This window comes from Danio rerio, chromosome 4 (genome assembly GCF_049306965.1).
Source record: "Danio rerio strain Tuebingen ecotype United States chromosome 4, GRCz12tu, whole genome shotgun sequence".
NCBI lineage: Eukaryota > Metazoa > Chordata > Actinopteri > Cypriniformes > Danionidae > Danio > Danio rerio.
Genome location: NC_133179.1, coordinates 71,848,934 through 71,872,836, shown reverse-complemented (window position 1 = coordinate 71,872,836; position 23,903 = coordinate 71,848,934). Strand labels below are relative to the sequence as shown.

At 35.9% G+C, this 23,903-nt stretch overlaps 2 protein-coding genes and 1 long non-coding RNA gene across 9 annotated transcripts in view; 2 read left to right on the top strand and 1 right to left on the bottom strand.

Moving 5' to 3' along the window:
• phf21b (PHD finger protein 21B) overlaps positions 1–8,799 on the top strand; it is a 107,383-nt gene extending 98,584 nt beyond the window's left edge. For 5 of the 6 annotated variants that reach the window (XR_012402532.1, XR_012402534.1, XM_073948427.1 and 2 more), the window contains 3 exons: positions 145–211; positions 4,131–4,234; positions 7,687–8,799. Coding sequence is in view for 3 of the 6 variants with exons in the window: in XM_073948427.1 (XP_073804528.1) it covers positions 145–211; positions 4,131–4,234; positions 7,687–7,944 (429 nt within the window). In the remaining 3 variants the exon portion in view is untranslated. Of the gene's footprint in view, positions 1–144; positions 212–4,130; positions 4,235–7,686 lie in introns of those variants that run through there. The other variant, XR_012402533.1, reaches the window with a different exon arrangement.
• Positions 1–22,547, bottom strand: part of nup50 (nucleoporin 50) — a 161,007-nt gene extending 138,460 nt beyond the window's left edge. Inside the window, exon 1 of the mRNA XM_068219518.1 lies at positions 22,436–22,547. The gene's annotated coding sequence lies outside the window, so the exon portion shown is untranslated. The remainder of the gene's footprint in view (positions 1–22,435) is intronic.
• On the top strand, positions 13,706–15,920 carry LOC141381899 (uncharacterized). 2 transcript variants are annotated; one of them, XR_012402793.1, is made up of 2 exons: positions 13,706–14,022; positions 14,541–15,920. It is a non-coding gene; the product is annotated as an uncharacterized lncRNA (long non-coding RNA). The 2 variants fall into 2 exon arrangements; XR_012402794.1 differs by having other exon boundaries at positions 13,748–13,812.
• Positions 22,548–23,903: the final 1,356 nt, after the last annotated feature.

Below are 23,903 nucleotides of genomic sequence, written 5' to 3'. Positions count from 1 at the left end.
TATAGTTTTTTTAGCTTCATTTTTTGCTTACACAACTGAATCGAAACGACACATGGATTGAAAATCTAAATGCCAGAGCTGTAATGTGCAGGTGTTTATGTGAATGATGCAAATAATAATCATTGTTCCGTTTCTCTCTTAAAGGTTTTAAACAAAGAGAACTTGTCTTGGCCGCAGAACTTTATCCAGTCATATGTTACACATAAAACAGGTGAGATGCAAACACTAGTGCTCCTCATCACTTGCTTCAAGACGATTATAACCACAATGATGTTGGTGATGATGATGGTGATGTTGATGATGAAAATGGTGGTGGTGATTATGGTAATGATGATAATGGTGGTGGTGATGAAGATGGTAAAAATGATGATGGTGGGGGTGATGGTAATGATAATGATGGTGGTGTTGGTGATGATGATGATGATTGTGGTGATGATGATGGTGATGATAATGATTGTGATGGTGATGATTATGATGTTGAATATAACGATGTTGATGATTGTGATGGTAGTGATGATGATGATAATGGAGTGATGATGGTAATGATGATTATGATAGTGGTGGTGATGATGATGGTGATGATAATGATTGTGATGGTGATGATTATGATGTTGAATATAACGATGTTGATGATTGTGATGGTAGTGATGATGATGTGGTGATGGTGATGATGATAATGGAGTGATGATGGTAATGATGATTATGATAGTGGTGGTGATGATGATAATGATGGTGGTGGTTATGATGGTGGTCGTGATGATGATGATGCTGGTGGTGTTGGTGATAATGATGGTGGTGATGGTGATCATGATGGTGGTGATTATTGTGATGGTGATGATTATGATATGTAACATGTTGATTGTGATGATGATCATGGTAATGATGTTGGTGGTGGTGGTGATGATGATAGTGGTAGTGATGATGATAATGATGGTGGTGATGGTGATTATTGTGATGGTGATTATTATGATGTTGAACATGTTGAGGATTGTGATGATGATAATGGTAATGATGTTGATGGTAGTGGTTATGATGGTGGTCGTGATGATGATAATGATAGTGGTGATTATTGTGATTGTAATGATTATGATGTTGAATATGGTGATGATGTGGTGATGATGATAATGATGTTGATGATGGTGGTTATGCTGGTGGTGATGATGATGGTGGTGATGATAATGATGATAATAATGATGATGGTGGTGTTAGTGATGATAATGTGATCAAGACGGTAATGATGATGGTAATAATAATATTGATGTTGGTGGTTATGATGATGATGGTGGTGATGATGATGATGGTGGTGTTGGTGATGATGATGATTGTGGTGATGATTATGATGGTGATGGCGGTGATGATGATGGTGATGATAATGATTGTGATGGTGATGATTATGATGTTGAATATAACGATGTTGATGATTGTGATGGTAGTGATGATGATGTGGTGATGGTGATGATGATAATGGAGTGATGATGGTAATGATGATTATGATAGTGGTGGTGATGATGATAATGATGGTGGTGGTTATGATGGTGGTCGTGATGATGATGATGCTGGTGGTGTTGGTGATAATGATGGTGGTGTTTATTGTGATGGTGATGATTATGATATGTAACATGTTGATTGTGATGATGATCATGGTAATGATGTTGATGGTGGTGGTGATGATGATGATAGTGGTAGTGATGATGTTAATGATGGTGGTGATGGTGATGGTGGTGATTATTGTGATGGTGATTATGATGTTGAACATGTTGAGGATTGTAATGATGATAATGGTAATGATGTTGATGGTAGTTGTTATGATGGTGGTCGTGATGATGATAATGATAGTTGTGATTATTGTGATGATTATGATATGTAACATGTTGATTGTGATGATGATCATGGTAATGATGTTGATGGTGGTGATGATGATAGTGGTAGTGATGATGATATTGATGGTGGTGATGGTGATGATGATGGTGGTGATTATTGTGATGGTGATTATTATGATGTTGAACATGTTGACGATTGTGATGATGATAATGGTAATGATGTTGATGGTAGTGGTTATGATGGTGGTCGTGATGATGATAATGATAGTGGTGATTATTGTTATTGTAATGATTATGATGTTGAATATGGTGATGATGATAATGGTAATGATGTTGATGATGGTGGTTATGCTGGTGGTGATGATGGTGGTGATGATAATGATGATAATAATGATGATGGTGGTGTTAGTGATGATAATGTGATCAAGACGGTAATGATGATGGTAATAATAATATTGATGTTGGTGGTTATGATGAGGTGATAATAATGTGATTATGATGATTGTGATGTTGAATATACGGGTGTTGTTGATGGTAATTATGATGTTGTTGATTATAATGGTGTTGATGATGGTAATGAATGCAATGGTGATGATAATGTGGTGATTATGATGGTGATGATTGTGATCACCATCATAGCCATCACAAACTTTATGATGTTGTGGATGATGATTTTGGTGGTGATTATGATGTTGTTGATTATAATAGTGTAGATGGTGGTAATGATCGTGATGGTGGTGATGATGATGTGGTGATAATGATGATGGCGATGATGAGGGTAGTGGTGTTGGTGATAATGATGGTGGTGATTACTGTGATGGTGATTATTATGATGTTGAACATGTTGATGAATGTGATGATAGTGAGGATGATGATGATGTTGATGGTTATGATGATAATGATGGTGATCATGATGGTGATGATTATGATGTTGAATATGGTGATAAAGGTGGTGATGATGACAATGGTAATGATGTTGATGGTGGTGGTGATGATGATAATGGTGGTGATGATGATGATAATGGTGGGGTTAGTGATGATAATGTGATTATGATGGTGATGATTATGATGTTGAATTTAATGGTGGTGATGATGGTGATTATGATGTTGTTGATTATAATGGTGTTTATGTTGGTGATGATTATAATGGTGTTGATTGTGATGGTGGTGATTATAATGGTGTTGATGATAGTGGTGATGATGGGGGTTGTTGATTATAAAGGTGTTGATGATTATGATTTTGATGGTGATGATGGTGGTGATGAGGATGGTGGTGGTGATTACGATGTTGTTGATTATAATGGTGTTGATGATGATGGTGGTGATGATGCTGGCGATTGTGATGGTGGTAGTGATGATAATGATTTTAATTTTGTTGATTATAATGGTGTTGATGTTGGTGATGATTGTGATGGTGATGGTTATGATGGTGATGATGCTGGCGATTGTGATGGTGGTAGTGATGATGATGATTTTGATGTTGCTGATTATAATGGTGTTGATGTTGGTGATGATTGTGATGGTGGTGATGATGCTGGCGATTGTGATGGTGGTAGTGATGATGATGATGATTTTGATGTTGTTGATTATAATGGTGTTAATGTTGGTGATAATTGTGATGTTGATGGTGGTGATGATGATGATGCTGGCGATTGTGATGGTGGTAGTGATGATGATGATTTTGATGTTGTTGATTATAATGGTGTTGATGTTGGGGATGATGCTGGCGATTGTGATGATGGTAGTGATGATGATGATTATGATGTTGATTATAATGGTGTTGATTGTGATAGTGGTGATGTTGATGACGGTGATAAAGGTCGGGGTGATGATCGTGATGATGAAGATAATAGTGATGATGATGACATTGATAAAATTGATGATTATAATGGTGATTATGGTGGTGGAGGTGATGACAGTGATAGTGGTGATGATGACGTGGCTAATGATGATAGTGAAAATGATGGTGGTGATGCTGGTGGTGGTGATAATAATAGTGGTGGTGATGATGATTTTGATAGTGATGGTGGTGACAGTGATGATGATAGTGCTAACGATGGTGGTGATGGTGATAGTGGTGGTGATGTTGTGGGGGTGATGATAATGATGATGAAGATGACATTGATGATAATGACGTTGATAAAGTTGATGATAATGATATTGGTGATGATAAAGATGACGGTGATGATGGTGGTGATAGTAATGGTGGTGTTGACAATAGTGATAGTGATGTGGTAATGAAGATAATTGTGGTGGTAAAGACAGTGGCTGATAATGGTAGTGCTAATGATAATCTGTATGTTCGTCCAGTGAGGGAGGAGGAGCGCCGGAAGCTCATGAGGAGAAACACTGAGCTGAAGCTGGAGTGTGAACATCTGAGCGAGGAGGACCAGAGACTCTGCTGTTCCCTCAATGTAAGTCCCTGCACTAAACACGACTGGGTTCCAGTCTTCTCTTCAATAAACCCTAAGATCAATCTTTTAGTCTTGTGTTGTTATAAGGCTGACCTTGAATAAAGCTTTGCTGAACATCATTCCAGCATGTTATCACTTTGTCTTTTTTGTGTTTTTTTTGCTAAGAAATATAAAGTTCTGTCATGAAACTCTATTGGGCTGCGCAGGCTGATAGGTCAAATCTAATCTACATCATCAACTACACGGCGCAGGTGATTGGTTGCTGTCTCCTCGGCAGCCAATGTGCTTGCTCCTCAACATTTAAACGCCTCAGTGTTGTTTACGCTAGCAATGTGTAGCGAGTTTTCAGATGAGCCATCCGAAAACATCACAAGACAAAAGCAACTAAAGATAAGTGATGATACCCTTTTACTTATTCATGTGCTGCTGGTCTGCCGAAAGCCTTCGTACATTTCAATTCAAGCTGCGTGCTCGATTCCAGCTAGTTTAGTCACCCTCAGGGCATTTTTTGGCTTCACAAGAACATTAAAGAAAGTTATTTAGCTTGATAATATGGTCGCTGGTGATTCTAATAACGCACGTCAATTGTCATCTGTCTTTAAGATTAAAAATTAACGATTACAAACAAGTCCGACGGAATCCCTGTGCAGTGCAGATGGAATTCAGCCAAAAATCTGCAGAAAATTGAAAGACATTTTGTGCCTTTTACTTGAAAAAGGATATGCTTTTTTGCATTTAAGGGGACCTATTATACCTTTTAGAAGATTTAAAATAAGTCTCTTTTGTCACTAGAGTGTGTGTGTGTGTGAAGTTTCAGCTCAAAATACCACACTAATAATGTTTTATAACTCTCTAAAACTGACCCTTTCAGGCTTTGATCCTAATTGTGGCGTTTTGGTGACTGTCGCTTTAAATTCAAATGAGATTGTGCTCTTTTCAAAAGAGGGCGGAGCTGCAAATGCCTGTGTGTGTGCATAGTGGCAGATTCAAACCAAGACTTACGTCATGTGCTGATGAAGGGGGGGGGATCATGAATAATGGGCGGGGCTTTCTCCTTCTGATGACACATACAAAGGGAGAACCACGGCATTTCTGCAGACTGTTTTTATCAAGCGTGATCTTAAACGGTATTCTAATTCCGAACTTCAAATCAAACGCTATATGCGAATTTAACTAGCCTACGTCAACTAAAACACCACATTTTATTTAATATTATTATTTACAGAAACACATGTTATACATCTTATTTGGCATACGAATTATTTAAATTTACGTAACATAGTTACATTAGCATATAGTGCAGGATTTGAAGAACGGAATCTTATCCTTTTAGCAGAGATGCATTTATTTGGTCTAGTATACATGAAAACATTTTCACAAATGAGATATCTAAAGAATTAGAGAAAAAGCAAAAGTTATACATCAGCAAGAAAAAAAGAAAGAACGAAAGTTCATCCAAATGAGTTGCAATGCAACCGTTGTACATTTGTATGTTGTACATTTAGTGAAAACAAAATTTCTAGTATATATATATATATATATATATATATATATATATATATATATATATATATATATATATATATATTACAGGTGAGTGGGCTTGACAAACCACCTGTAGAAAACACACTTTTATCTTGCTGACACTTTAGTCGACACTTGCACCAGTTTTGCACCCAACAATCACTCCATTATGAGATGAAAATCCCGCCAAAAGTAATGCGGTTCCAGATACAAAATTGTGTGTAAATCAAAAAATTGACTTCACATGTAAAACTATAACGCGCAAAACAGATAACTTAACGCAGAATAAGAAACAACTATGTCACGTAATGTATGGTAGCCATGAGTTGAGCATTGGAGTGACGTCAACTCCACCTTCATCTGATTGGCTGGAAGAGCAACTGTGATTCTCGACTAGAGGACCAATGATGACGCTGAAGCCCGTCCGTAATTTAATAGAAACTCAAATTGCATTATTTTGAAAATGTAATATGGGAATGTGGGAACAAGAGTGAAGGGGAAAAGACCGTAAGCATACGAAACAATCAAATTTGAGCTGAAAAACATGTTTTCATTTTTGATTCACGCTCATTATGCTTCGGTACGTGACTTTGTTGTTTCTTTTTCTCCATTTAGTTTTCTAATTGCGCGTTATAATTTTAATTACAATGTTAATATTTTGATTTAAGTGTATTATTTTTCAGTCTGCGACCACAATAATTTAAGCAGGGATTTGATCACATACTCCATATCTCTAAAAAAATGCTCTTATGAAATATGCCTCACACAGGTGAGTGGGCTTGACAAACCACCCGTAGAAACACTGACACTGCTGCTGAAACTTAAATCGACACTTGCACCAGACACTTTCTTACAATCAATCCATTATGGGGTCAAAATCCCACCATATCGCTGTCGTAAATAAAAATAATGCGTGTAAATTAAAAAATTCACATCACATGTAAAATTATAATGCGCAAAAGAGAAAACTAAACGCAGAATAAGAAACGACGATGTCGGATACCGTATAGTAGTCACGAGTTGATCATTGAAGTGACGTCAACTCCCTCTTTGTCTGACTGGCTGGAAGAGCAACTGTCAATCTCGACTACAGGACCAATGATGACGCTGAAGCCCGTCTGTGATTTAAAACTCAAATTGCATATTTTTCGAAACGCAAGCGCAGAATGCGGGAACAGGAGTGAAGAGGAAAATAACAAACGCACACAAAGCATTTAAATATAAGCGGAATGACGTCTAAATGCGTTTTCATTTTTGAATTACTCTTATTATCCTTCGGTACGCGACCTCTTATTCTGCATTTAGTTTTCTCTTTTGCACGTCATACTTTTACTCACTATGTCAATATTTTGATTTAAGCACATTATTTTTCAGTCTGCGACCACGATACTTAGGCAGGGATTTGATCCCATACTCCATATCTCAAAAAAAAAAATGCTCTTATGAAATATGCCTCGCGCAGGCGAGTGGGCTTGACAAACCACCTGCAGAAACACTCTTCTGTCTCTTTAAATAAAAACACGGGGCGTCAGCGTCAATGCTTTCCATTCCCTTTGAATGAGCGACGTCAATCGTTACAATCGTTACAAGGCTCTCAACTTTACAAGTGCCAAAGGAAGCGTCAGCCAATCAGATTGCTTTATGCAAACACCCCAGCTCAGATAGTTGCCGAGTGTGGACTAATTTCATTGGCCGATGCTGCTATGATGATCGCATCTGCCGCTACTTCAGACATGCCCTCCGTCAAGCGTTGATGCTGAAGCCCTGGCGTTACAGTTCCTCTGTATAATTCGCACTCTCTTATTGAATCGCTGAATGCCTCCTCAATTGTCACTCCGGACAAAAGCGTCTGCTAAATGACTAAAAGTACAGGTGGAACCTGTAGAAACCTAATAAAGTCAAGTCAATGTGTCATTTGTGCTCCTCAGAAACGCGTTGAGCAGAAGGAGCGTCTCCTGGGTCAGCAGCGGGAGACTCAAGCGTCCATCGAGCGCCTCAAGACTTTGATCCGACTCATCCAGCGGGACCAGATGATCCAAGTGACAATGACGGCCACTACTACTACAGGAGCGTCTCTGCTCTCGCTGCCCTGGATCAAAGCCGCCGGCGGCAGCACCACAGCGCCCCTCGCCGGGCCCTCGGCAGTACTGCACAAAAGCATGCTCCAGCCACAAGAAAACAACTGAACGGCTCTCAACCAATCACCAGACATCTTTCTTTTCTTCTGGTAACGGTCTGAGCATTAAATGATGGAAGCATTTAAAACCAAGCAGAAATGATAAACGTCACTCGATTCATACGTATTTTTTAAAAGCCAACACACACAGTGCTCACAAGATTTTTTTAAGTCACAGTTTTTTAACGTATTATTTTTCTTGGCCTTAATGTATTTATGACTAGATTACGATGCTCTTGCAGATATATAAAAAAAAGATTAAGTATTCTACATAGTTAGAAACATTTTATGCTTTGTGTTTTTTTTACTTGGGGTGTGGTGTGTGTGTGTGTGTGTGTGTGTGTGTGAGTGTGCGCGTATGGGGGGAATAATCATTCGCATTTAACTATTAAGAACGTTAGTATAGCTAGTTAGATGAAGGGAAAAAAAAGCGACACCGAACATTCGAACCGTTTGTGTTTTTGCATTTTCCGACGAACAACAACGTTTGCCATAATAATTCAGGTCAAAGTGGGACAGGGAAACGTTTTGATCACGTTCTTTTTTTGTTGTATGTACTTGCGAGCGAAACAAAACAACACATACGCTTTTCAGTATTACTATAGATAAAAGAAGAAAGTATTTAAGATGACGATAGAGTTTTACCTTTTTAGTCGAGAGTTTAGTATTTTCATGCTGACGCCTGTTGATCATCTCACACGAGTGTTGGAGAGAGGGATCGCTGTACATACGGTTAGGTTTTCTTTTGGCTGTCCTGACACCGCAAACGAAAAGGCCATTTGAGTTCGTTGAGTGCCTGATCCTGGAATCCAAATACCTTGATTTTTGTTTCCCCTCTGTATATAAAATATGCCAAAAACCCTGAGTGTTTTTGTACCGTTAAATATTTCATTTTTTAATACCTCATCTTTCTTTTTCACTGAAGTTTTGTATGCTTTAATTTTCAAGTCATTCCGAGAATACCAAGTTGCATTATTATTATTTAGGTTTCGATTTATCAATTCGTTCCGATTCACGAGAAACAATTCTTGACCAACGTATTTTCCTGTTCTTCAGCTTCTTTTGGAATTTAGTTCAGAGCCACAGAGAACTAGCTTTAAAACATAGTAGTTCACATTCATTTGCGACATTTATAGTCACAGTCTGCGTTTGCAGAACACAAGCCGCGAAGTGACCTGATGCGATTCTGCTGTAGTCCATGCGTTAATCCAATCTCCTGAGGAAACGCAACTATTTTATGTATTGTCAGAAAAGTGGCTAATTCCGACAAATTCGTATGATTTTTTAAAAGTAGGCGTGGCCCCAAACTCCACCCCTAACCTTTCCTCTCATTGGTGGATGAGCAAATTGTACTAAAATAATACGAATTGGCCATTAAATCAAAAAGTTACGATTTGGCTTGGTCGCACACTGGACAGAAAATGATCCTCTTCGCCATGCTTATGAAGACTCGGGGTCCCGCTTTGTTCACCTTTGTGTAGTGATGGGAGAAACTAAGCTTTTCAAAGCTTCAAAACAATTGCTTCGCGAAGTAATTCACCACTTTGAAGCATTCGAAACACACGCTAGAGACACCTGCTTGTCAAATATGTGTAAATGCAACAAAACTCCAGCAAAACATGCATTAGAACTGACTTTTTCAAACATATTGCGAACTTTAAATTGAAAGATAACCAATAAATGCGCTTAGCCTATCATCTAATATCATAAAAAGGCTCATATATTGTTTGTTCCGTGACTAATAACTAATACTAACAATTTATATTCCTTTTCATTTTACAAATATCTCAAAAAAAACATCTACAAATTCGTAAAAATGATCCGAGATCAGGTAAAAACTATGATTCTAGTTCAGTGATTCGCCACTAGTGGTGAACCATAAAACTTTCGAAAAAATTAAGACAGTAGTGACATATCCAAGCCTTCTTGTTAATCTTGTCGATTTGATACGTGCTCCGAAACAACTGACCCGAAGTGATGTGCAGCACCGTTCCACGCATAATATCCTTAAATTTGTTCATTTGTGTTATTTATTACTGTAAATGCAACAAAAACATGCATTAGAATTGACTTTTTCAAAAAGATTGCGAACTTTAAATTGAAAGATAACCAATAAATGCACTTAGCCTATCATCCAATATCATAAAAAAATTAAGTGTCTGCTTAAATGTATGCTTATGAATTGTTTGTTTTATGGTGGGCTCTGCTAAACAGGCCAAAAGGAGACTAATAACTTATGCTAACAATTGTTATTCATTTTACAAATGTCTCAGTAAAACGTATACAAATTTGTAAAAATGATCCGAGATTAGGAAAATATAAGAAACCTGTACCGTGATACGCCACTGGAGGGCGATCTGTGGCCCCCTAGTAGAGAAACATTATCTGTGTTCACACCAGATGCGGAAGAAGCGTCAATCGCCAGTGATTTATATGTTAAGTCAATGCAAAGAAGCAAATACTGAGGAGCGATACGTGCGAATGACACGATTTGTGCGAATAAGGCAGCACGAATGATGAGATTTGCGCGAATGAAGCGGCGTGAGCGTAAGCGTTTTGCACGATTGACGTGTGAGCCGCTCGAGTTTGAAAATCTGAACTACATCCTTAACCAATCAGGAGCTTGCTCTTGTGGAGGCGTGATTATGACATGGCTCCGGTTGTTGGTGTCCCAGGGAAAAATCCTCCTGCAGACACCGGACAACAGTCCTATCAAACTGGGCTCGGCTTAGTCAGAAGCACCGCTGGAAAGCCTCCATCATCCAGGTTCAGTTTCTGGAGGAGTTTATGAGCTCACAGAGCTGGGTGCACCTCAGAATGTAACTAGTGGACTCAGACACGGCTCCAAACAAATCGACGCTGTTTTTCAGTCTTCCTAAAACACAAACACAGCTATTCTCTCAATAAAATCCATGTTAGCCATTTGGCAACGAAGCTAGAGTCACCGGGCAGACAGAAGCTCCGCCTCTGACACAAATCAGCATCTGTGAAGTGAATTTGACGCACAAATGAAGCAAGTAAACTTAAAATGTTTATGTGTCTATTTACGCATAAATAGTGCGATTTATCCGCGCTTGCCGCATCTGGTGTGAACACAGCATTAGACTTTTGAAATACTATGAAACATTAATGACATAAAGCCTTGTTTACCGAAATCATGAGTTCCTGCCGTTTTAGTACGCACCCCGAAAAAACTAAACTAAAGATTCGTAAAGAAGTGATTCAGAAGCAGCGGTCACAACTTTTGTGATGGGAATTCGAACAGCGACACCGGACAAGAAGCACAGCGCCATGCCACCCGTCCAAAATCCGTAGATTTGTCCAAATTAAGCGAATTCGCCAGCATACGTGCACGCGTTACTCAACGATTATTATATTTTTGTTTTCAGCTTGCGTTTGCTAATCTGAACAACATCGGTTCGAAACTTTAATATTCAGAATTGTTAGAGATCGATGAATCGTTTTTATTCTCCCACTCCTATTATTATTAGAAGTAAACACTGCCTGATAGCTAAAAGTAACGATATTTAAAACACTCTACGGAGAATAATCTGAGATGATTCAAGCATGTTGGTCTGTATGGATGTCTTCCTGTGTGGTTTTTCGACCTGACGCCACATCCCTGACGAAGTATTTGCTACACCAATAAAAAGATGCGCGCAGTTAATGGCAATTGTCAATCTAGGAGACTAACAAAAAGCGTTTTCGTTTAGTGGCGAGTAATGAATAATATCGTTATCCGCGTCTACCTTTAAGGGCTAACAAACAGTCGGAGTAATGCTTTTGTTTCTGTTTGTAAGGAATATCTGTGGAGTTCATATGCAGCTAAACTATGGTATTGTCCATACATTCTTTTGTGTAACATTTGCTATGACGTCTGTATATGTAATGCAATATTACGTGGTAACACTACAGTTTTCTTTATATTCTGTTGAAGACAAGGTCGGGGTTATGGCAGTACATTATTTTACTATGGTAAAATGCTACTAGTTATTAATCAAGATACTAATATTCTGCTTAAAGTGCAATTTAAAAGCTTACGTAGGCTAATTTGCTAATTTCTTAAGGAGGCTAATCATTCATAATATTTTTATTACATTGATATTTTTTTTGGATTTTAATTTATTATCATAAAAATCAAGAAAAATACATGTGAAATACTGTGGAAAAACAAACCCGGTTGTTTATTTGCTGACTTACCCGAAGATAACTGCTATTACAAATGAAATCGGGTATGAAACAAGCCAAAATGAACAAATATTGCGGTTAATTAAGGGTAATATCTACACATTATGATCATGTGTTATATAAATACATTCTATAATGCATTACGTATATAGACGTCATAAAACAGCTGTTTTTTACCTTTTACTGACAATAATTTGGAGCTCATCTCAGAGAACGACTGGTTTCGGTCCTGTATTATCATGTTCAGAATGTAATTGAATGCATATCATCTGCTGGGTTGTTTTGTAAGGACAGACTGCACCCAGATCAGTAAGCGAACAGCATTTCCTTATTGAGCTTTTTTCATGTTTTCCAGTAAAATAACATAAACATCCATCAAAAGATAGTTCATCCAAAAATGAAGTGGAAATATAAAACGCGTATACTGAGGAAATTCCAGTAGGGCTGATCAACATATCATTTGAGTATCGATATCGCAATGAATCCGCAATAGTCTCATATTGAAAGATATTATTACTTTTATAATTATTTATACATGGACGACCATGATGTTTTACATTTGACTGTTTATATATTTATTTATGCTTGTAATTTATGCAGATGCACTTGATCATTCCAGTCGATCTAAATGAATGAAATCTTTCCAAATAGAGCTGTTCAGATCATCTGGTGAGATTACCTTCATTCATACCGCAATGTATATTGTAACAAAACTAAATATTGCAATGTCAGATTTTCCAACATCATGCAGCCCTAAATTCCAGCATGTGCGTCATAAAAGTTGTTACTTTTTGTTTTGACAGATTATGTGATGATAAAAACAAACCAGCTTTGACAAAAGCCACCGCATTGTGTTCCGTCTTCTGAGAAGCGATTTATTAAATGAAATAAGGCTCACAGGGGCTTTTCCTATTGCAGAGAACTACTTTTCAATATCTGACGATAGTTTATCAGAAAGTCTCTTTGACTCATTGTGCAGAAACGCTGTTTTATTCGCAAATATTTGATGCGATATTCCAGTTTTGCACAAAAATTGAATTCAAATCTTTGGATGGAAATGGTTAATGATGACAGAATTTATATTTTTGGTTGAACTATCCCTTTAACATCTGTTGCACTGTAAAACTCAACCTAATATACTAAGGCAAAAGTTGACTCCTCAAAATCATAGGGCATAAAGTTGACTCAACTTAAAATCTAAAGGTAAAGTTGACAACTTAAAATAGTAAGACAAAAGTTGATTCCAGTTAAAAATGTAAGGCAAAATGCTGACTCATCTTAAACACGAGGTAAAACATTGACTCGAGTTTCAGACAATAGTTGTTCACAATAACAATAGTAGTTCAATTCACAAGGCATAAAGTTGACTCAACTTAAAAATGTAAGGCAACACATTGACTCAACTTGAAATCTAAAGGCAAAAGTTGACTCAAAATTAAGGCAAAAGTTGACTCAACTTAAAATGAAGGCAAAAGTTGACCACTTAAAATCATAAGGCAAAAGTTGACTAAACTTAAAAATTAAGGCGAAGTTGACAACTTAAAATTATAAGGTAACAAGTTGACGTAACTTAAAATCATAAGGCATTAATTTGACAACTTAAAAATGTAGGGCAAAAGTTAACTCAACTTAAAATTAAAGCAAAAGTTGACTCAATTTTAAGTTGAGTCAACTTTTGCCTTAATTTTAAGTTTAGTCAACTTCTGCTTTAATTTTAAGTTGAGTCAACTTTTGCTTTAATTTTGAGTCAACTTTTGCTTTAATTTTAAGTTGAGTCAACTTTTGCTTTAATTTTGAGTCAACTTTTGCCTTAATTTTAAGTTGAGTCAACTTTTGCTTTAATTTTGAGTCAACTTTTGCTTTAATTTTAAATTGTCAAATGAATGCCTTATGATTTTAAGTCAACTTGTTACCTTACAATTTTAAGTTGTCAACTTTGCCTTAATTTTAAGTTTAGTCAACTTTTGCCTTATGATTTTAAGTTGTCAACTTTTGCCTTAATTTTTTGCCTTAATTTTTTCAACTTAAAATTAAGGCAAAAGTTGACTCAACTTAAAATCACGGCAAAAATTGACAACTTAAAATTTAACAATTTTGTTCTCTTTGACTCATTGGGCAGAAACTCTGTTTTATTTGCAAATATTTGATGCGATATTAAAGTTTTGCACAAAAATTTAATTAAAATCTTTAGATGGAAATCGCAAATGATGACAGAATTTGTATTTTTGGGTGAACTATCCCTTGAACATCTGTTGCATTGTTGACAACTTAAAATTGTAGGGCAAAAGTTGACAACTTAAAATTGAGGCAAAAGTTGACAACTTAAAATCAAAAATCAATAGTTGACATCTTACAATTTTAAGTTGCCAACTTTTGCCTTATGATTTTAAGGCATAAGTTGACAACTTTAAATTTTAGGGCAATAGTTGACAACTTAAAATTTTGTGGCAAAAGTTGACTCAACTTAAAATTAAGGCAAAGTTGACAACTTAAAATCGTAAAATAATAAGTTGACTCAATTTAAAATCATAGGGCATAAATTTGACTCAACTTAAAAATTAAGGCAAAAGTTGACAACTTAAATTTAAGGCAAAAGTTGACTCAACTTAAAATTGTAAGGTAACAAGTTGACAACTTAAAATCATAATGCATACATTCGACAACTCACAAATGTAGGGCAAAAGTTGAAAACATAAGGCATAAAAGTTGCCTCAACATAATATTGTAAGGTAAAAAGTCAGCTCAACTTAAATTCAAGGCAAAAAGTTTACAACTTAAAAATGTGAGGTAACGATGCAAAACTGCATTGACACAACTTAGAGTCAAGAGTAGTACTTGGGTTAAAAGTGTAGTCAACTCTAAAAAAGCTGTGCAGCAAGTTGCCTTACAATTTTAAGTTGACTCAACTTACGATTTTAAAAGTTGAGTCAACTTTTTTTAAAGAGAATAATTTATATAAATAAATAAAAAACTGCAGACGTTTTCGATGATTTTACTGGAAATCACTCTCAGAAATAAAGGCACAGGAGCTGTCACTAGGGCATTACCTTTTTAAAAGGTACATATTTGTCCATAATGGTTCCTTAAAGGTACTATTTAGGTACATTTAGGCGCTAATATGTACCTTTGAGATACCAGTGTGGACTCTTTGTACACATATGTATCTTTTGAAAAGGTACTGCCCCAGTGAAAGCTCCTGCACCTTTATTTCTGAGAGTGCATGACGATGCTCATTGACACAAACGCAGCATATCACACAGGATTGGGATGCGAGGTTAATATCAGTCCTTTCCATCAACACTAGTCCTGTTTTCTAACTCTATCAGTGCTCTGTGTTCTTCGTATCACGCCCGTCTACATTGTGGCACGTCCCCGATTTCTGCTCACCCGTGGTCTCCATACTCCAGAAATCCTCTCCGGGAGAAACTGTGCAGTGCTTATACAGATCTATTTTACTACACTCAACAACTGCGTTGAACAAAATAAAAAAGAAAAAGAGAATTATATTCTTTTATCAATGAACAAATAAGGGAAAAGCAAAGAAACGTCCTGTTGTCTTATTGTTTGTTAATTATGCAGTTGGACTCGGCTTGCAATACGTATGGTCCTTTTGGAGAAAGCAGCGGATGAGACAACGCACACGCTGAGGTGTTTAGCTGTAGATGTGTTTTTCTTTGTCGTTATGAAGGGGACTGTCCGGTGGATAGTACAAATAGAAGAGTGTTTGTCTTACATATGCCAATGTAGTTTTTACATCATCTTATGATCTATTAAAGTTGATTGATGGAAGTTCATTAACTGCTAGTCGCCTCTCTTTTTTTTTTACACTTCGGAGAGTTCTGCCTATTAAACGTGGGTTATGGGCTTTTTACACATTTCAAGTCATATTAAAGCATTTTTTGAAACACTTCCTGGGTGCACTTTCAATCTGTTCCAACATTTTACACATGTCACAAGTTAGATACTCGCATACATATGCATGAAACAGTCAGTACATGCTACAGCAGATTTCAGAGTTTCATTTTGTGCAAAATCAAAGAAATGTATTTTATTTTATTTCAACAATTTATTGTTGTTATTATTACCTATTTAGTCTAAAATTATTACAAAGGCAACACTTTCGAGTGATTTCATATTCCAAAATTGAAGTGCTGTTCAAACCCTGGTGCTTTTACCAGTTCTGTAAGTCGTAATGTTGGTATTATGTAGTTTTAAAATGTATCACATGGGTTATAATGCTTTTGGGAAATGCAGCCCCGAGCCATATCTAGAGTTTATAGGTTAGGGATGAAGTACGTTCAGGCGTTTGTTATCTGCAGAATAATGTCTGACAGGTTTATCAGCAGTTATACAAGACTTGAAGGGCTTTATTCTGACAAAAACTGTCCTGGATGCGCTTTATCCTGCTTATTACAAGACAAAACATGACAAAACATTATACTGAGCCTTAATCGTTGATTATTTAATTAAACAAAGCGGACAGAACTAAGACAGCTGATGGAGTATACACTAACCTGCGCATTATTCAGACACAAGATGGAGACAAACAGTCAAAAACACAACAGAAACTAAAACAGCTGATGGAGTATACACTAACCTGCGCATTATTCAGACACTAAATTGCGCCAAACAGTCAAAAACACAACAGAAACTAAAACAGCTGATGGAGTATACACTAACCTGCGCATTATTCAGACACAAGATGGCGCCAAACAGACAAAAACACAACAGAAACTAAAACAGCTGATGGAGTATACACTAACCTGCGCATTATTCAGACACAAGATGGAGACAAACAGTCAAAAACACAACAGAAACTAAAACAGCTGATGGAGTATACACTAACCTGCGCATTATTCAGACACAAGATGGCGCCAAACAGACAAAAACACAACAGACACTAAAACAGCTGATGGAGTATACACTAACCTGCGCATTATTCAGACACAAGATGGCGCCAAACAGACAAAAACACAACAGACACTAAAACAGCTGATGGAGTATACACTAACCTGCACATTATTCAGACACAAGATGGCAGCAAACGGTCAAAAACACAACAGAAACTAAAACAGCTGATGGAGTATACACTAACCTGCACATTATTCAGGCACAAGATGGTGCCAAACAGTCAAAAACACAACAGAAACTAAAACAGCTGATGGAGTATACACTAACCTGTGTTTTATTTGTTTTCAAGATGGCGCCAAACAGTAAAAAGGTAACAGACATTCAGATAAATATCAACGCAGATGTAATATGAATGTCAACATATTCACTGATGGTCAAGATGATTGGAAGTTCCCAGATGAGTCTGTTATTCGGGGGTTGTTCTATGGGAACAACAGCCCTTGGAATGTTGTGACTGACCAATCAGAATCAATCAGAATGTAATCATGCTAGTTAGCAACATCAAAAACCCACACTTTCAAGATTAAAAACAAACACATCCAAATCAATCTTGTGGGTCTGGACAGTGGCGCCCCCAGAAAATTTTCTTAGGGGTGGCCAGAAGAGGCCGCACCAAATCTTGGGGAGGCACGCAACAAAAAAATAATGAATTCAGTGTAATGTTATTTTTTTTTGTTTTTGGTAAATGTAATCATGTAGTTTTTATTCATTTAATTAATTCTTCTTGAAACATTGCTATTTATTCCTTGAAGTAATTCAGGAAGTACATGTGCAAACCAAATAAAAATCTATGTTTAGTTTAAAAACACTTTTTATATATATATATATATATATATATATATATATATATATATATATATATATATATATATATATATATATAAATATATAAAATGTACTGGATAAGTTGGCGGTTCATTCCACTGTGGCGATTAATAAAGGGACTAAGCCGAAAAGAAAATGAAAGAATAATGAGTTTATTAATAACCCAAACAAATGATCAAACTGAACAAAAGGCATTACTATACACACTCACTATACCTAATAATATCATTTATCCATATTGCTTTTTGAGTCATTTTATTAATGCAGCTTCTTCTATTGATATACTGTACCTTAAGGTAAATATTAAATTGCCATTGCTGTCTATTGAAGGTGTGTGCGTGCTGACGATCGGGAAGGGTAGTGGCGGTTTTAGCTTAAATGACACCCTGGGCGAACCACCCTATACACCCCCACCTCCCTTGAATTGTTAGATTTGTTATTCAATAAATATAACTATTTATATTTATTTTAAATAAATACAATTAATATTATTATACAATTATTATTCTGAATAAATAACATAAATCAATCCTAAATAATACTGGAAAACAATAAACTGGAGTGGAAAACTTCTAACCGGCGTGCACCGCTTTAAGACAGATTTTCGATCGATCTGCGCATGAAGTCGAATGCACCTATTGCCTCCCTCACTTGAAATGATTCGTGGTAAAACTTCGGGAAGTGGCAGCATTATGGTTTTAACAATCTTAAAACTTTCTTTTCAGAAAAGTGTTCAGTAAAGCAACCTAATGCTTGCATGTAATGTCAAAATAAAGGCTGTTCCATTGAAAACATGCTAACAAAAAATAAATATATAGCCTATAACGGCCCTTATATGAGAAATATGTCGTCTTAATGAGGAAAATATGTCTTAACAAAATCCTGTTATAGCAAGAAAATACCTTTTATAACATTATTAAGTGGAAAAAGTAATAGCCTGTAGTAGGCTAGCAGGTCAGCATTGCGTCACCTATCTGGCTTCGGAATATAAAACAAAACAAGTCTTTATTTATTTGTTTCCTGGCGATTTTATTTTTTGTTATGTATAATACAACTGTAGTGTTACCGGGTCAGTGTATCTTTTGATCATTGGATTTGCATTTTAGGAATGGATATTGAAAAACAAAAACGAGCCGTTTTTTTTAATTTATTTTCATTTTAAAAGTAAAAAAACGAAAATTAAAATTTAATGCGTTTTCTGATTTTTCAGAAAATTTTTTCAAATCATTTTTGAATTTTGCTTTTCCGTTTTTCACCATGAAAAAGAAAAACGAGACTTTTTTTTTTCGTTTTAAAATTCAAAAACAAAAATCAGCAAACGCATTAAATTTTAATTTTCGTTTTTTTACTTTTAAAATGAAAATGTAAAAAAAACGGCTCGTTTTTGTTTTTCTATATCCATTCCTAAAATGCTAATCCAATGACCAAAAGTTACACTGACCCAGTAACACTAGAGTTGCATTATACACTGATGAGAACAAGATGATGAGCCCAAGTGCTGTTTAACGGCGAGAAGATTTTTCAACACATTTTTAAACATGACAGCTTTAATAATTTATTTAGTCTTTGCCATGATGACAGCACATAATACTTGACTAGTAATAAATAAAAAATAATATTTGACTTTTTTCAAGATTCAGCTTAAAGTGACATTAAAGGTGTACCCTAATGAGAAAAAAAAATGCTTAAACCAGCCTAGGCGGGTTGGCTGGTTTTAGCTGGTTGATCAGCCTGTTATTTTGGCCATTTCCAGGCTGGTTTCAGGCTTAAAAATGACCAGCTTGAATAGCCTGGTTTAAGCTGGACATAGTTTCTACAGATTTTCCGCATATTTTCAGTCCATCATTAATTCTGTTTATTTACTTGAGTAAATGTGTGTACATCTATGTTTATTCAGTTTTTAAATTAAGTACAGTAATAATATTGACTAATATGAACATGTTCATCTGATTTATGCACAAGGCACTTTGTACAGTAATATGTTCTGTCTTTTAGTGGAGATATTATATGAGAGACTTGCTTTGTTTACCAAATAGAGTGGATCTAATTGGAGTTGCATTTTAAAGATTAAATAAAAGTTAAAAAAAAATATATGATTTTTTAATTCACATATTTATTTATTTATTTCCTTTATTTAGCCAGGAGATCACATTGAGACAGTACTGTCTCTTCTTCCAGTGAGACCTGGTCAAGATGGCAGGCAGCACATAAAGTTTCATATAAAAATCACAAACAATACCACAAAATGACAAAATCACCATTCTTAAAAACATCAGCTCATAACAAACAATTGCAGGTGTCCTTTAAAATGTTGTACAAAAGATGTTTAAAAGTACTCAAGAGTCGGAAGAGTGTCAAGATTGAGCTGATTTTGCAGGTCATTCCAAGCCCTGGGAGCGTAAACGGAAAAAGCACGTTTGCCAAGTTCTGATAGTGCCCTTGGAACTATCAGACGAATACATGAACCAGATCTAGTGTGTTGGTTGTTGGTGTGAAATGTTAATAAATTAAAAATATAGGATGGTAATTTACCTAAAAGAGCCTTTAAAATAAATAAGTACAGACGTCATTTTCTCCTTTGATATAGAGATAACCAGTCTAAGGAATCATACAAAATACAGTGATGCGTCCGTGAGTCTGCCCCTGTGACAAAGCGTATCGCTGCATGATAAACAGAATCTAATTCTCTTAATAGGGTAGCTGCGTGCATATAGAGATGATCACCATAATCCATTATAGACAGAAATGTACTCTCTACTAATTTTTTGCGGGCTTTATAAGGAAAACAGTTTCTTGACCGGTATAAAAAACCTAACTTTGGCCTAAGCTTTTTCAGTGACTTGTCAATGTGTATATCAAAGGCTAATCTCTCATCAATCCAAATACCTAGATATTTATAAAAGCTAACTCTTTCTATTTGAACACCGTTCAGAGTTTTTATTGTCTGATCTGTTGACTAAAAATCATATATTTAGTCTTTTTTTTTTTATTTAAAACCAATTTTAAATTTTGCAACGTACACTGCAATATTTGAAAAGCAATCTGTAGATGTTGTACAGCTTGTTAAGATGTTGTTACAGCATATTAAGGTTTTCGTTATGATACTCCCAAAATAATTCCTTAGAAATCCACAGATTTTTACCCAAATTCTCCGCAGAAATAGCAAAAAAAAAAAAAAAACGTCATCAACCAGGACCAAACCCCTCTAAAACCAGACTGATCAGCCAGCTAAAACCAGCCATAGAGGTAAAGTTGGTTTTATATTCGGATATTCAGACATTCTCCTAAATAATATAATTTCAGAAAAGTATTCTTTGCAAATTCTGAACACGGAAATCATATTAGCAGCCAATGACTCAGTACAACATTGCTCACAGTGAATCAGATAGTGCTAATGTTGTTTAGAAGTCATACTCGCATGCTAATGTTGATCGAATATACAAAGTAACGGTAAACAATATCCGCTACATGAACGAATGATAGAGGTAAAGTTGGTTTTACATTCGCACATTCTTTCATTTAGCAGTCTCTATTTTGTTTCCCTGCTGAAAAATCCGGCTTAAACCAGCCTAGGCTGGTTGGCTGGTGGTCGACCAGGCTGGTTTTAGAGGGGTTTTGGCCACTTCCAGGCTGGTTTCCAATAATTTCCAATATTAGTATACACTAACCTGCACATTATTCAATAATTACCAGCCAAATCCAGCTAAAACCAGCTTGGTTTAAGCTGGACATAACTGGTTTTGGCTGGACTCCCAGCTTGGCTAGGCTGGTCAAGCTGGTTTTAGCTGGTCATCTCCCAGCCTAACAAGCTAAGACCAGGCTGGAAATGGCTGGAAACCAGCCTGGAAATGGCCAAAACCCCTCCAAAACCAGCATGGTCGACCAGCTAAAACCAGCCTACCAACCTAGGCTGGTTTAAGCTGGATTTTTCAGCAGGGTTGCCATGTTACTTTGAATATTCGATTGGAATTAGCATGCAAGTATGACTTGACAACAACATCAACACTGTTTATTTGACTGTGAACACTGTTGTACTTTGATAGTCATTAGCTGCTGTTTATTTCCCTGTTTAGAGTTTGCAAATAATACTTTTAGGAAATTATATTATTAATTATTATATAATATTATTATTTATTATTAATTATATTATAAAGTTGAATGTGCGAATATAAGACCAACTTTACCTCAATAAACCAGCCAACCATCTTAGGCTGGTAAGCTGTTTTTAGCAGGATGTGACATAAATATTTCGTCAGTTTAACGGTAGCCAAAATTTGGTTTTAAATTCGCACATTTGTTCATTTAACGGTTGCTATTTACCACAGTAATTTGAATATTACAGGGTATAATAAACTATCGTCTGAATATGGCATTTATCTGCCCCAAAAACAACATTAGCACTATTAAACTGACTGTGAAGTGAACAATGTTGTACTTTGACAGTCTGCTACAATTTCCCAATTAAGGAGGAAGTCCGATTGATAAAACCAACTTTACCTCAATCACTTATATACATTTTGCCACCACACTGCGTTTCAGATTGTATATAGTTTATACAGTTCAGTTCTCCTACTCACAGTGTGACTGTATCATCCACTCGTGAAACACAAAGGACCTTTTCAAGTTTCCATCACGGTACAAAAATGTCAACAGTGTCTCGATGCGTCCTTAATTAAACACCTGTCACACGCTTCCCGTTTGCCTTCCTGTGTTGTTATTGAGAACCGCACTCCACCCAGTGTTCACACACAGAATTACATATACAAAACCACACTCCAAAGGGTTTAACTAAGTTATTATGACAACTACGTTGGTTTAGTTCTGTAGACACCCGAAAAAAACGTTCTTAATATTAATATTAACAGTATTGAGTAGATGATTCAACTGAACGACTGAACTCTAAACCACTAACCGGTAAAATACGTTTTCTCGTGAGATCAGGCTGGACCCTATATACCACAAAAGCACTCATAAGTGTAATTTTTTTACATTACGCTGGGATATTTTGGGTTGAAACCATCTGAATGCGGACTAAAATAGCTTTTCATTGATGTTTGGTTTGTTAGGATAGGATTTATTTGGCTGGTATACGGTAATCTGAAGGTTTAAAAAAATCTAAATATTAAAGAAAATTACCTTCAAAGTTAATTAAATTTAGTTTTTAGCATTCAAATATTACAGTTTCATATACTTACATTAGGAAAATTACAAAATAATTTAATTGAACATAATTTTTTACTTAATATTCTAATGATTTTTGGCATAAAATCAATTTTAAAATGAATGATTTAGAACTACTTAATGTATTTTGGGGTATTAAAAATCATACATTAGTTTAGTTTTGCAGCACTGTGGTTGCAAACACTCATGACTTACAGTATGTTACTCTTTTCATCGAATTAATATTATTTTAATGTCATTTAAAGCACATTTCTACCCAAAAGTTTGAATATAATATTCAGAAATAATGTACTGCAATTCATATATTCCACCATTACTTTCAATACTGCCGATATTGGTATCGCAGGTAATCTGGTTCACGGTGTTAAATCCCTTAATTACAGTAGTTTGGTCTCTTGTACAGCTATGTGGCATAAATAATAATTATGATAAATAAATATAAAATAAATAAATGCAAATGTTTATAAAGAGCTCCTTTGACAACATGCGGTACCTTCTCGGCCTAATCAGCAATCAATTTTCCGACACAGCAAAACAGGTAAAGCAGTTTCTCGATGAGGAAAACATTGGAATAATGTAACGGCCAGCACAAAGCCCTGACCTAAACCTGATTGAAAATCGTTGTAAAATCCGTGATGAGAAAAACATATCTACTGCATTAAACTGTATGAAAGTAGGAAACATTCACATATCGCAAATAAAGCCTTGGTCACACTAGAGTTTCAGCATTCACAATTCTGTTGTACAGCACTGCAAAAGGGGGCAGGATATAACAAAATGATTAGACGTTGACAATGCAAGCAATCGCTCCACATTTTTGTACATAGGTCACGTTTCGATCTATTATTGGTCTTACATATTCAT